Source organism: Colias croceus, chromosome 14 (genome assembly GCF_905220415.1).
Source record: "Colias croceus chromosome 14, ilColCroc2.1".
Classification (NCBI taxonomy): domain Eukaryota; kingdom Metazoa; phylum Arthropoda; class Insecta; order Lepidoptera; family Pieridae; genus Colias; species Colias croceus.
In genome coordinates, this window is record NC_059550.1 from 7,868,421 (window position 1) to 7,886,661 (window position 18,241).

An 18,241-nucleotide genomic window follows, 5' to 3' on the forward strand; every position below is an offset into this window, starting at 1 on the left:
CCTTAGATAAAATCTAGATAAACGCAAGGTAAAAGCAATGCTGTGTACATACGGGAAAGGTGCCTGCTTGTGTACTGAAATTTGCTCTATTAGAATTTTGTAGAGTCTATTCGAAACTATTCAAGCAAAGCAGTAAAGAAGCGACAAATACTATAAATTAATTTCTATTCTATTAAATTGATGCCCAAAGACTGTGGTAATGCGTATAATATAGATGAAAGGAAAATATATTATTTGCAAATTTAATTTTTAATTTCAATTAATATCTGTAAAAGATCATAATATTAATTTTTCAATGTTTGACATTAATATTCTTCATAATGCTTTCAGCTCAATTGATGAAAACTCGCAAATTACCTGTGGGAAAATGAGTCTTTTAACGAAAAATCAATGAGCCATGGAAATCAATTCAAGAGTCAACGCCTTCGTTTGTCATCTACGCTTATTAAACCGTGCCCTTACCGTGTTCATATATTAGTGCTAATAAGCATAAATTAATATTATGGGAACTTATAATTATCGTATAACTGAACAAACAAAGTTTATGATTACAATACTTAATTAAGTATTATGTCTACGACTCTACGAGCATTGTGTTTTTTGCACAACTTTATAAAAATCTAAAAAATACCGATTATTTTATGAAACGATGAAAGTTTAAGTACCTACTATGTTGACAGTTTTGTACTAATTTAATAAAATTTATTGTGTTCATTTAATTACATCACTTTCCCATCCTTGTTTCCTGCACATAATCATTAATCGCATAATTATAATAAATGTTACCGACATTCATAAAATCGCAAAGGTCAATGACTCAAATTGTTTTGGAATAATTAAGAACTTCTTCTAAACTTTAAATTTCTGCCACCATTAACGTAACAGACAATACCTGCATTACTTAGTAAGAGAAAGTTCATTTCTATTATTTTAATAAACAAATTAGATTAGGAGACGATTTCACTTTCGTATATTATGTAATTTCAATAGAATTACATATTTAAAAATTACTTTCGCTGTATTAAAATATTTTTAATGGTATCTGATTCACTATAACACGTTCACGTATATGTAGCTAGGTAGCAATTCAAATTTTATTGCTAAGACAAAACAACCTAGATCCCATACCTCTTCACCTAATCCTATCGAAATCGGTTCATTTGATGTGTAAGAATACCGAAACATGATTAACTGCCAACATTATACTAAAATCTACATACAACCTTCAACTGAATTTGACCTGTTACAGATTTATAACAAGTATATAGATATTGCATATATTTGTGTGACATAGTTGCATTCGATCAGATATGATTGCTCCTTTGCCCTCGACATGCATAAAAAGACAGACTACATTCATGCCTGAATATATGATTATCTATACTTCTATACTCTATAGGTACTAATTTTATAAAGAGGAAAGGTTTGTAATTATGTATGTTTGTATGTATGGTTTTCACGCGTAAACTACTGGATCGATTTCAAAAATTCTTTCACCATTAGAAAGCTGCATCTTCACTGAGCAACATAGGCTAGGTTTTATCCAGGAAATCCCACGGGAACGGGAGCTATTGCTATATTATAGCAATAATATCATCATATTCATTATTTAATAATTCACTTAGTTAGTTTCTGATTTCTTGGTTCGGTTATAGATACATTACAAGAACCAATAAACAAATAAAAAGAAAGTTAGAAAAAGAAAAACAAAAGATTTATATTTTATATGCACGTGTTAAAAATATTAATTATGATTTTAATTAATGCATTAACCCTACAGTAGTCGCGTATCTAACAGTGACATGTGAGGTCGCGTGGTCTACACGGGTATACCACTTGCATCGCACTTGCATGGCACTTGCATGGAACTTGCATGGCACTTGCATGCAACTTGCAAGGCACTTGCATGTAACTTGTATGGCACTTGCATGGCATTAGGTGTGCCAGGGGGTATGCCAGGGGGCCATCTTGAATTTCTGAAGACGTGAACAATATAAGAGAGTAACAATACAGTGAACACTTTTATCAACCAGATCCACTTCATTTTTAGTGCGATAATAGGGAGATATTATTTCCGGTTTCAATTTATCTCCAGTATAGGCATCTATTGCTTCTTCTCTAGATGGTCTTCTTTACTATCTGAACTTGACTAGTCGTCACCAACATCATCAAGACAATTATGGTCCATAATTATTTAAATAACTCTGTTGTTACCTGTAAATATAAATACATTATGAAATTAATAATTTATAAGCCTGTAACATTATTTTTAAAATCACAATATAATATTTGTAAAAATTAAATGTAACAGTCACAACAAAAAACTTACTTAGTTGGTCACGCGGCATTTACGTACGTGGACCGCGAATTTTGCGGAGCTCCTGTTGCACAACCACGCGCACCCGACTCTCCGCGCTACACTCAGTGCATGCGGCAATTAATCAACTTAGAGTACACGAAGGAGGAAATAACTGGAGCTATAAGATTTTTAGAAATTTGCAATTTTGTATCACTGGATTACACGTGTAGACCACGCGACTACTCTACGGTTAAGCTGTCAAAATGACATTTCACGCATATGCGCACCATATTTATGTGCAATTTCAAAAGGACTATAATTTATTAATTTCTACGTTGTAATGAATTTTTAAGTGAAAAAATAAGACAAAAGACAAAAATCATTGACGCTTTACAATTTGCACTAAAACAGAAATGGCAATGGGCGGGACATATAGCAAGATGCTCGGACAAAAGATGGACACTGGAGACAACTATATGGAAAGGGCCGAAGGGAAAAAGAAATGTAGGACGCCCTAAAAAAAGGTGGATAGATGATATAAAAAATATAGCAGGGAACGAATGGAGAAAAAAGGCAAAGGACAGAGATACCTGGAAAAAACTGGAGGAGGCCTATACCCGAGAAGGGGTTCCAATCAATGGTACTGGTACTGGATGTTACGTCAAAAATGAAAAAAAAATGGAAGAAAAATGAATTAAGTATTAGTAATAAAAAATTTAAGTTAAAAAAAATAGTGTAATTTTAATAAGTAAAATAGCTTTAAGTACATGTATCAAAACTTTTCTTGTGGATTGGAAATAAACGGGCTTTTTATTTATTTTTTTTATTTTTAATGAATTTTTATAGACCAGAACTGTATTTTGATAGACGATAAATAAAATTTACAATCATGAGATTATATACAGTGTCTAACCGTTACCAGGGTTCTTGACACAAGTAAACAAGCCGTGACGCAAACTCGTGATTTATCTTATCTGTGGTCATAATAATCATATAAGGTTCATATCATTGTGTACTCCTGCGAGATTTCTTGAGTAAAATTCATAAATAGTGTAAACACGATGGCTACCTAATTTTACAATGTATCCTTCTGAAAAGAGATTTTTTATTACTCGTAACAAAACCCAATTAAAACACACAATAATAATTATCCACCAATCATATTTATTCCTCATTACATTGTTGATCTTTCTTTAGTTTATTAAGCAAGTTTATAAGTTAATGCACAATTTTCACCAAGGAAACTTCATAAAAAGAATTTTCAAAAAAAATTGTACAGCTTATGTCATTACAGAGGAATGATCACCTTTTCACAAAAGATCTGATATAAAAATCGTTATAACAACATGTACCTAGTTTCATTAGCACTGCAATTCTTTGAGATGTTGTAGAGTGTGTGATGTGCCTTAGGTAAGTAGGTAGTCCGTCTGGGTTGAAATAATTAAATCGGTAGACGGTAGACAGTACTTACCAAGTCCTCTAACGAAAGCAAAAACAAAATGCTGTCTAGTGGCTAGTGATACTGATTTCTCTCCTTAAAAAGAACTATCAATGTGTCTACAAGTTCTTACTCTACAGAGTACCTACCTAAAACTATTATAAAAGATTTCCTCTAACTAGAACTAGGTAGCTACTTAGATACCTAATCTAATAGTTCTATCATAAAAATATGACTACCAAATCAACGCAACTTCGCCTGCTCTGAAATCAATATTTTTTCTCATTAGTGTCATAGCGTGATGAAATCCCTATAGCCTTCATTTGGCGAATAAAAAAAAATCAAAATTAATTATTCAATTTGAGCTATAGGTAGTCACAGAATAGGTACTATAAAGACGTCTTAATAGTTAGTTAGCTATAACGATGCCATAGTTCATGAAATTCGCTCGTACAAACACATAGGCATTTAAACAATTTTTACTACTTTTAATATGTCAATCTTTCTTATTAATTTAAATAAGTTGTTATTTAAATACTATTAAAACTATTTAATGAACACCAAAACATGTTATTGCAATTAAAGGAATGTAAAATTCCACTACTTATTTGCTTTGCCAGCATTACCTACACGTTATCTACAGTCAACAACTTCAGACTGTGCCTTGGAAGATTTCTCATTGCTAACCTTAATTGTACTGTAATCATTATTTATACACACAAGATGGATGCCCCATTGTTACACGATTTTAGGTCATTTCAGACACTCTTTCCATTCCTCCACCTCATAGGTTCATACCCACATGACAATTGAGTTCAGTAAAACGTTTAAAAAATATTAAATACTTATTTCGAACAAATTTTTTCGAAATTATCTAAAGATAAAAAGCCTTTGTTTTAAACTTTTACCAGTTAAGTATATAGGTATTAGCACAATTTAAGTAGTATATAGGTATTTACCTAATATCATTCTATTCCTTTAAAGTTGTTTCCCTAATGATTTTATATGCGCATTGCGGAATCTTCCCGGGCCACCACGCTACTTTTTGGCCAAGTTTGCCGGGCTCTATACGGGTGGTTAAGCTTACAGACGTCAGACGGATCTACTCTCCGACCATATTTTTTTAAAAATATCTAATGTTATATCGATGTTTAAGAGCATACGATAGTATTACATCGTGTAATTTAGTGTAATAATATGATCTGTGTGACAGTCCAAGCGAGTAAATTATCTATACTATAATACTAATATTATAAAGCTGAAGAGTTTGTTTGTTTGAACGCGCTAATCTCGGGAACTACTTGTCTGATTTGAAAAATTCTTTCAGGGTTAGATAGCCCACTTATCGAGGAAGGTTATAGGCTATATATCATCACGCTACGACCAACAGGAGTATAGCCAGGGGGGTGAAATCACGCGGAGCAGCTAGTTAAAAATAATATGGTGCAACAAAAGAAAGTTCTTTTCATTTTATCTTATCTCTTATTATACAAATTACAATCTTAATGAAGACACAAAATACAACAACATCTTTATTTTAATATAATAGTTATAAAACTGTGTTTACGTTACAATCTAGATTTATGAGAGGAATAATTATGACGTTAGAAAACGTAATGTATGCGATTAAGCATGTAAAACTTGTACAATGTAGGTAGATTACTTATGATAATCTCTCAAAATTAGCATGGTATACTTTACAATAATAAAATAACTGTGTGCATTCATAATTCAACTACTGCCACTCCAATCTTTGTAGGAAAAATACTGTAAGGAAACCGGCAAGACACGATAAAGAACCAAATTTCCACGATACCTACCTAGGTATATCATGTGCCTGTATGCCATCTTGATACACCAACTCAAACTTGGCCAGCGTGGTGGATTATGGAACCTCCTTACACTTGTGTTCCTATAGTGAAAATAAAATACCTACTTATATGGTATAATATTTGTGTTTAATAATAAATTATGTAGTAGCACATGAGTAGAAAAACGGAATCTACTCATGTGATTATCAGGTAGCCTGAATATAGGTATAGTACGTAGAAAAGTATTTAGTAGGTAATCTGTGATATTATCGTGTTGATGTCTAGACAGACGCACAGGCTACATCGTGATTACAGTAACATCACGCCTTTTTATAGTATCTTGCATAGTGCATACGGTATCTATACAAATCATCTAGCTGAAGTGTTTGTTTGATTGAACTATTGGATCGATTTCAACAGTTACAGTATGTTACAGTGTGGAAATTTTCGATGGGCTCTGGAGGGAAAGTACTTTACACACTGAAGGTAGTTTAGAATTTTGCTGAAAGGAAACATTCCTTAATTTTTAAAAAGAAATAGAACTGCATTAAAGATTTAAAAAAAATTTCTTGCTTCGGCCGGGAATACCGGGCCGGGATGACCGGGCTACAGCTATCTACAATCAAGCCGTTTAGTTCCGAGGAGTCTGGTTTAACTGCGACAACTTTATACTTTATAGGTACTTAGGTATGTTTTAAAGGTATACTTATTAGTTACTAGAGGTCCGCCCCGGCTTCGCCCGTGGTACATATTTCCCAATAAAAGGTAGCCTATGTAACCAACCCTTTCTCGGGTATCAAAATATCTCCATACCAAATTTCATGCAAATTGGTTCAGTAGTTTAGGCGTGATTGAGTAACAGACAGACAGACAGACAGAGTTACTTTCGCATTTATAATATTAGTATGGATTACTTATTACATGCAATAATGTTTTAAGCACATTATCCTTTATACCTATTCTTCTGTAGATAATGAGAGAATCATTGTCTAATAAACGAAAGCGCTATCAAAACATTTGTTAATTCTTAATTGTCAATGGTATTACGAAGCTTATGTTACGTTCACATGAATTAGCATTTTTAAATCATTTCATGTTTTTTATCCTTATTTTTATCTGACAAGTTGCAATGATAAGTAAAACAGAAGATACGCAAAAGCACGCAAATGAAAGAGACAGCTATTAGGTATTCCAAGAGGTATTCAATCTATATAATATGTATTACGTAGTCTTAGTACGTAGTATACATACTCCTAAGTATTCAATGATTGCACGCGCATTTTAATTTTTTTGTGCGTCTTATGTTTTACTATAATTTATTTATCTTAGCATGAACGTAATTGAATTTGAATAAAAATGCAGTCTATTAAAGGCTAATTCATTAGGTACTTCCCACAAAATCGTGACTAAGGTCGTAGTAATAAAACACAGTCATATTATAAAAAAAGTTTATTCATAAGTCTCAAATTCAAAGCCCCTAAGCTCTTCATCTCCCCAGCACTCAAGAGCCGGCGCCCGTCACTTCGGCGGAGTAAAGCGAGCCAAAAAAACTGGTAAACCATGCAGCTAGCCCACAGGAAAGTATAAAAAATATCCACGGGGTTCCGCCACACTATATTTCATGGTCATTTAGACCAAACCATCGCCCAAAATTGGACTCAAAGGCATCAAAAAACCCGCCGTTTGGGACCGCCATGGCTTCATCTTGTGCTTTTCCCAATCCCAAAAAAAAACTCATTACATTTTTTTTTTCATTGATGTTCTTTTTACGTGCAAGTCACTCTTTTCTTGCAACCGTGTATCGACATTTCTAAATTGTGCACTTATTCAAAAAAATCACATGTTTTCTTTTAATTAGCTTATGTTTTTTTTTTTCTTAGATGTACACGTACAACATATTTTAATTTAAAACATACACTATCACGAAATTATAACTACATAACATTATGTATTATCAGTTGAGAGAGAATTTTTTTAACAATAAAGTGTTAGTTCTGACAAAATATTGGCCATAGTTAAATCTAGAATACAGACTATAAAAAATACAAGGAAAATATAGCTTTACAAATGAAAGATACAACAGAACAAAATGTATCATCACAACCAATTAGTAAAGAAAAATTTGACACTATATACAAAGAATCGGTACACAAACTCAATTAAAATTGGTTTATCACAATTATACCAACCAACAAAAAGCGTGCGTGTGCCGAGCACACGTGTCAGAAGTGAAACTTCTTTGGCAAGATTCAAAGGTACCAACAACCTTACTCCATTACGTGACGGTATTACCATTACCATTGAAATTTTACTCTCAACTCGCCTAAAGAAGTTTCACTTCAAAAACTCAAGTATAACTCGAAAATCCTTAAAATTGTTAATTATACATGAATTCCATAAACAGAGTATATTCTTTCTATAGTTAAAACATACAACACAAGATGTTTAACTTAGACCAGTATTCGTCAAAACAAATCATTTTTCTAAACACACTACAAGAACAATAAAAAAATTGTGAAATAAATATTAACAAAAATCAATGAAGTGCTAACAAATATTTCATAATTTTTTAGCATTTATCTCAAAAATAATTTTTTTATTAGTTTATAAACTACAATACAACCCTACAACGAACCATAGTTTAATCGCAGTTATAGAAAATACAAATAAAAAGCGAAAAAACAAGTCTGTTATAACACTAGAAACAAACATGTGCTTTTAAAATCTTAACAAAAATCATTTTTTAATTTTACACCATAATTTTTTTTTTTTCATTCGTTGTATAATCTTTTACAACTGTTTCACACATTATTTACACTATATACAAGTTTTACAGTCTCTATTCAAACACCACGTCTTCAGTCTTCATAATAGTTCATTTTACAAATGCTTCAGGTGGTATCTTTCCTTCTGACTGAAGTTGGTTGAAGATAAACAGCGCTCGCTGAAAGTCCCACCCCGTTTCTTGTAGACAACTGTAACAATTATATATAATTAGAACAACGCTATAAGATACATAAAACTATACATAGCTAAATTATTATATAAATACACTAGCGGTCCACCCCGGCTTCGCCCATGGTACATATTTCGCAATAAAAGGTAGCCTATGTTCATTTCAGGGTCTAAAGATTGTCTGTGCCAAATTTCATCAAATTCGGTCCAGTAGTTTAAGAGCCTATTCATTACAATCAAACAAACTAAGTTTTCCTCTTTATAATATTAGTGTAGATAAATTGCTATTCTTTAAAATGATGCCGTAGAATTGAAAGGCATTTTATTGAACGACGCGTCATCCATCTAGTATAATATAAGTGACTGGTGTGCGCTGACTTAGGGCAAAATTGTCATGCCGTTCAATTCTGTGTAGGCCTTTATTACACTTTATGTCCAGGCTTTTACTATATTATGATATACATATTCATGCCGGTCTGCTGGCTGAGCATGGCCAGCATCACCTTCTGCGTATCTTGTCCCGCGGTCGGTATCGCTTGAGCGACAGCGGAAGCGGGAACAACTAATGGCGGACTCTATAGACTTTATCATATAATAGAATATACTAACTTGACGCTCCAGTGCTCGTTCATGCCGGTCTGCTGGCTGAGCATGGCCAGCATCACCTTCTGCGTGTCATCTTGTCCCGCGGTCGGTATCGCTTGAGCGGCAGCGGGAACTACAGCGGGCGTTGGAGCGGTTGCTGCTATTGGCGGACTGGATGCGAACGCTTTTTCTTCCTGTTGACAATTAGTAATAACATTATTTTAATGTTTTGATAAAATTTATAACTTGATAAATACTGTTTTCTAAAAATATATTTATCTTTATATCTTAACTAGCTTGCCACCTGCGGCATCGCCCGCGTAGTCAAAGAAAAACCCGCATAGTTCCCGTTCGAATTTCCGGGATAACACCTATCCTATGTCCTTTCTCGGGTATCAAAATATCTTTATACCAAATTTCATGCAAATTGGTTCAGTAATGAAGGCGTGATTGAGTAACAGACAGAGTTACTTTCGCATTTATAATATTAGTATGGATTGACAGAACCTGGATGTTATGCATCAACGAGCAACGGGCGACAACCGAGCGCTGCCCAGGAGATGCCACATATCAGCTCTTTGTGTGCTTGTGTTCATTAGTTTTAAGTTATAATATAAGCAATAACGACTATTGAAATACGAAATAAAAAAGTTATTAAATGAATTGAATGTTTTATTGTATCACCCTACACACAATTAAGCTAGTAGCTTGAACTATCTAAAAACGGAGAAATATGTACATTTCCTTATTACTATAATAATATGTAACAATATTATGCTAAATTACTTTTTTTTTTCTCTGTAGTCTCCAGAAAAAAAAAACTGACAACCTTTATAACTATTAGACTAGTCTAAACTTATAAATGAATTATCACATACCTGCTCCTTAGTAGTATTAGTGACGGATAACATATCATTCATTATGCAGAAACCGCCCGTTGCATTGGGCACAATTATGAACGTCCTGTGGAATGATCTCGTCGGGTTTCTAGGCGTCATTGTCTCTTTGAACACCCCATTCATTGTCAGTACTATCATTGTTGGCTGAAAAAACACAAAAATAATTAATAAAATTATTTATTAAGTAGTTTCAATACCTCAATTTGGCTGATACATTAAAAATAATTAAATTTAATATAACATTTTAGTGACTGTATTTAATTATTATACTTTTTTAAAATTGTTTTAACATATAAGCATTTATAAGCTTAGCATTTATAATAAACTGCATATAAATTAAAAATTTCCATTTATAGAAACAAATGTTAGATTAATTTTATTATAGAGAAAGCAGCATACCCTAAAAACTAATAAATCAACGGCAAATCCCATCAAGTCATGTGTAGTCTTCGGCAGATCTGATAAAAATGATACCACTTGTAATCTGCCGGTTTTTAAACTCCTTCGTCTTAAATCTCTTTCTTGTATCCTTAACAGGTTTCGACTGTTTGGGATGTATGCGTGCAACCTACAAACAAAAATATAACTATTAATAAACTTTACACACATGAATAAATAGACAGGTATTCACATTAGACAAAAACTTATTTGGACATATTTGAACATACTTCGCTTTTGTAGCAAATTACAAATTTGTTACAATATTACTAAATTCTGTTATGTTAAAAGTACAAACATTGATTTGAACGTTTTATAAATTGCATAATATGGTTGTTCACCAAAACATCCCTATAAAATGTGTTAAAGCAAATTTTACCAGTAGGTATCTTAAAATTTTATTACATAATTGATTGAATATTAAACTCACTTCAAGGACGCCACATTTCTCTCCTCATAATTCTTATAGGCCACCGTCAAGGACATAGTAGCACTTTCGTGGTAGGCATCTAACAATGGCTGCCTCGACTCAGAGTCATATATAGCATAGTATTGTTTAAGGAATTCTCTCACTAGATCCTGACCGTTTGGATCTATGAGGAAGGATTGTTGTCGGGGAGGTAAACTCAAGTCTTCGTTCACGTCGAACCCAATCACTGGTGGTAGGTCCTCGCCGTCCTTAAAATTTGCATAGTAGTCACAAAGTTGAATAATGTAATGTAATAGTTTACAGAAATATCAGTTTTTTGTTTGTTTGTAAAGTAATTATTAATAAACTCAATAACTGCTTGACCAAATTTAAAATGTTTACGCTAGTAAATCTACTGCATTACAAAGGGAGTTAATCAAACTTTAAATACAATCCGGACGATGCCTAGACAAATATTGCTTGCTAAAAACTTTCTTTAGGATATTGGTAAATTAATGAAATGTAACATTATATGAAAAAGTAATTATTGAGACAACAATAATTAGAGTTGTAAATATCTGAATAATTTAATGGCGCATCTGGAAACATTGTATTAATATTAAATGCACAGTCGTAATATGGCCAATTTCTTAGTGGGGTAAAAAGCCGACTTAGTCCTTAAAAAAAAAACATACACAGATATTATTATGTTAAGAAATTACGTACCAATCGCAGCAGCTTCGGAAACTTCTTCCGGACGTCACTGGAGATAACAAACATTATGGCAATACTTGTAAAATTCCTCTGAAACTCTCATAAACATAAAATAACGATAATATACAGGTGTGTTGTCATAAGGCCTTTACATTTAAGCATTTTGCTAATCTTTTTGTGATAAAAAAGGTCCCTTTGGGATAAATAAAGTGGTCTGTGTTACATGTAACAGAAAATATAATACAGAGTGTTTTGTTGAAAATCTTGAAATAAAAATTAAACATAGGAATGTATTTTTGATGTCAGGTTATTGCTATAATAACCTAATCTCAGAAATACCACTTAAGAATTAAGATTTAATTCAATTGAATATTAATAATATAAATTGTTGATGTGACACAGACCATACCATAAATAATTATGGTTTTTAAATGATTTAACAAAATGTTTCAATGAAAAGAGTCTTACGATTTTTTGATGATTTTTAGTTTCATTGGCAGAAATGAAGTTTGTATGTGTTTCATACATTCCTATAATATATTGTAATAGTTGAAATTTGTATTGAAATAAATTAAATTTATATATATAATTGAATAACATGTTAATACAAACTTCATCCAAAATGTTAAAGATGTTTTTTTTTTTACTGTCTAATAAGTAATAACCAAGATAGAAAAATCTTTGTAACCAGCATTTTTCTATCTTGATTCATATCTAAAATGAGAGTTAATATTATGTTATTGTCGATGAGTATGGAAACTGTTTTAACAAACCAAATTTCATTATCAAAGTTCTAAAAACATTCCAATTACATAAGTTACTGCATATTTCAATTTGGTTCGTTAAAATTGTCAAAATTGTTACGAACAATCTAATAAAGCAATAATTATATTAGAAGCCAATGATTTCCAATTTAATGTTTATATTATAGCACATTTCAAAATCAATCCTTTCTTTAATACACAATTTATTCAGTTAAAAAAACTTCTGAAAACCACATTCTAAAAAAAATTTTTCTATGGTAAATTTTTAAATTGATTAATTTCAAAATGTGCTATAGAGTTTCATGCGTCACTAAATCTATTTAAATCTTTTCTTTTTCCACTACTACATATTATTATAAAAGAGTACACCCTTTTATAAACTTCAACGACCTATGGCCTACGATCAACATAACCTTTAATGTGAAAACGGCAGCGTTACCTGCCTGGTGCATGTTTCAATATTACCTTATGTAGGTTTCATGGTCACTGAACCTGTTCACCAGCGGATTGCCCTTGAGGTACAGTTCCACTAGGGTTAGTGACTTGAGCGGTTCCAACGCTGCTATGGACGGTATCTGAAAAATATTTATGTGTAAATGTTGATATATAAATAGTTTGAGAAATGAAAACTTTTATTTGGTATCATTTTTTCTTTATTCCTGTAGTGAAATAGATGGATGGATAATGCATTACTGCTCTCACTACTTGAAAATTTAAAATATAAAGTTATTGTAACTTGAGATTTCTATTCAAAATTGAATCATATTATGCTTATTGAAGTTACATATCAGAGATAGAATGTGTAAAAACTTTAATAGAAGCAGTTCTATCAAAAATTAGATAGGTTTACATTCTATGAAATCAATTTTATTTTGTTGTTGCAACATCAAATTATTCATACAGGACAATAAATCATTTTATTCTACTATACAAACTGGAAATTTCCGTCTTACTCACTCTATTATCACCCATGTACAATATCTTAAGGTTCTTAAACTTAGTGGAGAGTATCTTCAAATGTTCAATTCCATGCAGTTTATTATCATTCAGGTTTAATGCTTCCAAATCTGGTATGTTCTCGGCAATTATGTCAATAGCAGCCAACATTATGATTGGTCGAAATAGTGCACAGAACACGTCAGCTAGTTCTAAAAAAAAATGGAAATGTGTAAATATATGTTATATAATTCCTACTAAGTGTATGTTTTAATGCTCAATAACACAAAAACGCTAAACCACAGTCAATAAATATTTTTGAGACAATTTTCACACACGGCACGATCTGATCCCATACTAAGCTTTCGCTTGTGTTATGGAAACCAGATGGCTGATAAACATACATATATTATTTTTAAATAAGTACTTATATAGATAACTAGCGGTCCGCCCCGGCTTCACCCGTGGTACATTTTTACGTTTTCTCTCCATAAGAACCATCCTCGTACTTCAAGAAATGTAATAAAAAAGAATTAACGAAATCGGTTCAGTTGTTCTCGAGTTATGCGCTTACCAACACATTTTGCGATTCATTTTTATATTATAAGATTAACTATCACTTTGTGTGATGAACATCTATGTTCATCGCACAAATAATAGCCCTGGGTGGGAATCGAACCCATGACCAGTGACTTGGAAGGCAGGGTCACTATACATGACAATATAGGTTCATAAAGAGGTTTAGAAGTCAGATAAATAGGGACCAAACCTTGTTTAACTAGTTACCAGTAAAAAAATGCAGGTAGCCATAATAAATACAGATTAAAGATCTTTTGAAGACTATAAAAATTCAATATGTATCTATCTATAGATTTTTTGTGAACATGAATGACGAAACATGGTGAGTCATATGTTATTCCACTCAAAACGAAGGTGAATGACATTGTGTCACTAAGACTTATTTTCGTGCCAACTAGTAACTACTGGTAAACAAATCAATAAAAAATATCCCCAAAGACTTTTTGAATTTGGTCATGTGTTAAATCTTTTCCCTTAATCTTTCAAGAAAAAATAATAATAATAACATATTATTTAGTTTCTACGATCATAAGCTTAACTTACCAGGATCAGCATGGAACTTCGTCAAGTCTAATGCCTTGGTAGCGGCATTATATCGTTTCGCCATAGCCAACTTCATTTTCTCTTGCATTTCCGCATTAATATTTATCCTTGGCACTGAATTTCTGACGACCAAAATCATTTTGAATCCGTTGGGCATCATAATTTTACGATCAGCGTGGAATAGCTTCTCTGCTATTTTAACATCATCCACATAAAATATGGCTGCGTTGCCTTCAATCTTGAAATAATGGGGTACAAAGATATCTGGAGATATGTGGCTTAATAGAGCTTTGAAAATGACATCCTTTTCATGTTTCGCTCCATATGGTATTGTGACCTGATACCATGGCAGTACACCTGTGATGAATTTTTTCTTCTGCAGGGATCTTGGTGGTGGCGAGTTAAGTCTTCCACCTCTTCCTCGGTAGGAACCTTTTCTGTTCTGAGGGTGACCAGATGCACCCATATCAACATCATCGTCCAATAGTAGTTTAGCATCGTTCCAGTTGCGGAATTTATTCTTTCCTTTATTGGTGTTCTGTTTGAATATGACTCGCCTGGTTCCACTGTTGAATCCACGGTCATCATGTTCTGTAACAAAAGAGAAAGATCATCACATTTTTGAAAATAAACTGTCTCAAAGACTTTTTATTATAACAAGACCAAAATTTTTTTAATTAAATCAATTTTGATGCAAAACACAAAAGTAAGTACTTAAGATCCCTAAATGATTTGTTTTTAAATATGAAAATTATTCTTCAATACTCATATTACAATAAAAATTATGAAGTCAGTTGACTAAATAATATCCATTGTCTATATTATATTTAACGGCTTGAATTCATTATTTCAGAAATTATTTTATTTCCTTTGGTATAGTAGAAATAAGGATCTCAACTTATTAATCAACAAAAAGTAAAAACCTATTAAATTAAAACAATATTCTTGATAAGATGAGGCAATGAATTTCTCAATTATAACTCTCGTACACAACCCTTCATAATACTATGGACTGTTGAACATAGTTTGTGTAAATATTATTTATTGAATTGCAGTACACCTCAATACCAAAAGCCTTGTATCCACTTGAGCATGCTCAGGGGAATGAACGGCTCATTTGGCCGAGCCGCTCATTCGCCTGAGCATGTTCAAGTGGATACAAGGCTAAAGAAAACTTAAGTTATAAAATATGAATTATACCAATGCATCCATTAGAATAAGTTTTGTTCTTTAGATTCTAGAGGTTAGTTCGGAATATGAATCTTTACAATACTGTGCATAAACTTGGGAATTAAACCTCCAAACTTCTTTACCAATTAAAGCATACAAGTACCTCTTAAAAATCAGAAATAACTTTAAGGAAAACAGTTTAGTCACTTCAAACAGGTCTTTGAAATTTATATAGCTTGTCTGAACATAAATTTATAAATATAATTGTCTGAACATGTCTAGCAATGAATTTACTATGGAATGTGGAGATAAGTCATTCTTTAAAATTTAAATGATTCATTATATAATTATTGTAAAAAGAGCGTGCCGAGCACACATGTCAGAAGTGAAACTTTTTTTAGCGAGATTCAAAGATATCAAAATCGTCACCTTATTCCATGACATGAAATTTTACTCTCAACATGCCTAAAGAAGTTTTACTTCAAATGTTAGATAACATTCAGTAGCATCATATTAAGTAATGATTATAAACCCATACATATAAAAATTAAGTTGGTTTCTGCATAGATTGTCTTCAAATTTGGCCACAATATACAACCCGCTTCACAGGCTGTTTTTTATGTTTCCTCATTTCACTTTTGTGCAATTTTTATGAACTTCCGTAAAACATTTCAGTATAACTACAAGTTAAGAATAAATCGCGTTTAAAATCCGTTAAAAAGTCTTTAATTTCTAAATAACTACAAGTTGTTTCATTAAGTGTTTTTGAATGATGTATTTGTATTTATGATGTAAAGGTAAATTAAGGATGAATTAGCTCATTTGAACATAATATTTTGTGAATTTTTTGTGAATTATGTCAAATTATTCATAATATTCAGACTTCAGACAGTATAAGGCTGTAAACAACGTAAAAACATAAAATATAAGTTTCAAGTTTATATTATAAAATACACATCTTGAAAACTAGAATGTAGTATAAAGTAGTAGATGTACCGGGTGATGACTGCTACCTTGTTCTAGGGAATATTGTAACTTTCCTGTATGTAAATATTTTAGTTTTTTCACCAAAATATGTATTATTTTGCCCTAAGATGGAATCACACAATCAAATGTAATAATTTATGATACCTTATTAATTATTATTATAACCAAACCATGGAATAATAACAGAGATCACATGTGCATTTTACAAGTGCAGTATAGTGTTTTTTACATTAATGCGACTTAAAATTTCCATGCAATCAATTTGATACAAAGACTGGTGTTTTCCATCAAGGTAAAACCCACAAGTAATAGCGTTAGTGATTATTATGCAATGATACATTTAACAACTTACCAAAATGATCGCCTCCTTTCCAATTTCGTACTCGTCCTCCACCTCTTTTAGGCATATTGAATTTACTTATGTTGAAAAATTTTCCAGCACAAGTTATTGAAAGGAGATACAAAGACAAACGGACGCTAATACGAGCTTATCCTTATCCTTATATTTCAAAGATACTGAAGGCGTGTAGTAATTTTCCTAAGAGGAGATTACCACGCTGGAATGTGAGCCTTCTATATAATATTATTAACAAACACTCAAAAATGCAAATTGCATAGAAAGACACATGAAATGCGAGGTTAAGAAACCTAGAAGGAAACGAGCAAACGAGAGCGGAGTGCTTCGCGTTTATTGCGTTTCACTTTATTTTTTTAATATGACTACAGACTATGACGTCCTTAACAAAGATAGTAGAGTGTAGAGTGTAGACTATAATATTATCGTATAGTGACGATAGTCTCTGGCTTTCAAAGCTTTGAAATTAATAATTATTTTAAAATTATAATAATTATCTATCATCTCTTCAACTAACAGTGACTGATTTTAGATTTATAATAGAGCATGAAAAACTAATTATTATAGGCAATCTAATCTAAATCATAAATTAATTTATGATTGTAATGTACTCCTATGAATATAAAATAATTCTTGTATAGTCTGTAAATATTGACTTTGTCAGATACAAAATATTAAAAAAGTCTGTGGTTTCTTCGAGTTGCTATGCTTCATTATTTTACTCACATTTACGAAAAAAATATCTCTTGTATTTCTAGACATAAAATTATATTGTATTGAGAGGAACAATTGCCCACTTACACCGCACATCAGCGGAGTCCGTCTTCTGATTTCTGAATGAAGTCATTCACAGAGGGAAGAAGAAACATAAATGTACACATGCTTTCAAAATTCAAAGTAATATTAGTTTATTTCATGACTAGATTTCCGCCCGCGGCTTCGCCCGCGTTTGCAAAGGAAAACCCGCATAGTTCCCGTTCCCGTGGGATTTCCGGGATAAAAACTATCCTATGTGTTAATCCAAGTTACCCTCTATATGTGTGCTAAAGTTCATTGTAATCGGTTCAGTAGTTTTTACGTGAAAGAGTAACAAACATCCATACATCCATACAAACTTTCACATTTATAATATTAGTAGGATATACTAGCGGTCCGCCCCGGCTTCGCCCGTGGTACATATTCACGTTTTCTCTACATAAGAACCATATCCTCGAACTTCAGGGAATATTATAATAAAAAGAATTAACGAAATCAGTTAAGCCGTTCTCGAGTTATGCGCTTACCAACACATTTTGGGATTCATTTTTATTTATAAGAAGATTAGGTATTAGATTAGAAAATTCATATCCTTTTTGTTTT

The 18,241-nt window shown here is 32.1% G+C and overlaps 1 protein-coding gene across 1 annotated transcript; it reads right to left on the minus strand.

The window, feature by feature from the left end:
- Positions 1-6,982: 6,982 nt before the first annotated feature.
- Positions 6,983-17,202, minus strand: LOC123697234 (nuclear RNA export factor 1). Its single transcript, XM_045643674.1, has 10 exons — positions 16,880-17,202; positions 14,371-14,961; positions 13,270-13,460; positions 12,778-12,887; positions 11,561-11,597; positions 10,856-11,103; positions 10,387-10,555; positions 9,967-10,131; positions 9,113-9,282; positions 6,983-8,523 (listed from the first exon to the last, which is right to left on the minus strand). Exons 1-10 carry the CDS (start codon positions 16,932-16,934, stop codon positions 8,424-8,426), a joined length of 1,836 nt encoding a protein of 611 aa, XP_045499630.1. The 5' UTR covers positions 16,935-17,202; the 3' UTR covers positions 6,983-8,423.
- Between the last annotated feature and the right edge of the window lie 1,039 nt (positions 17,203-18,241).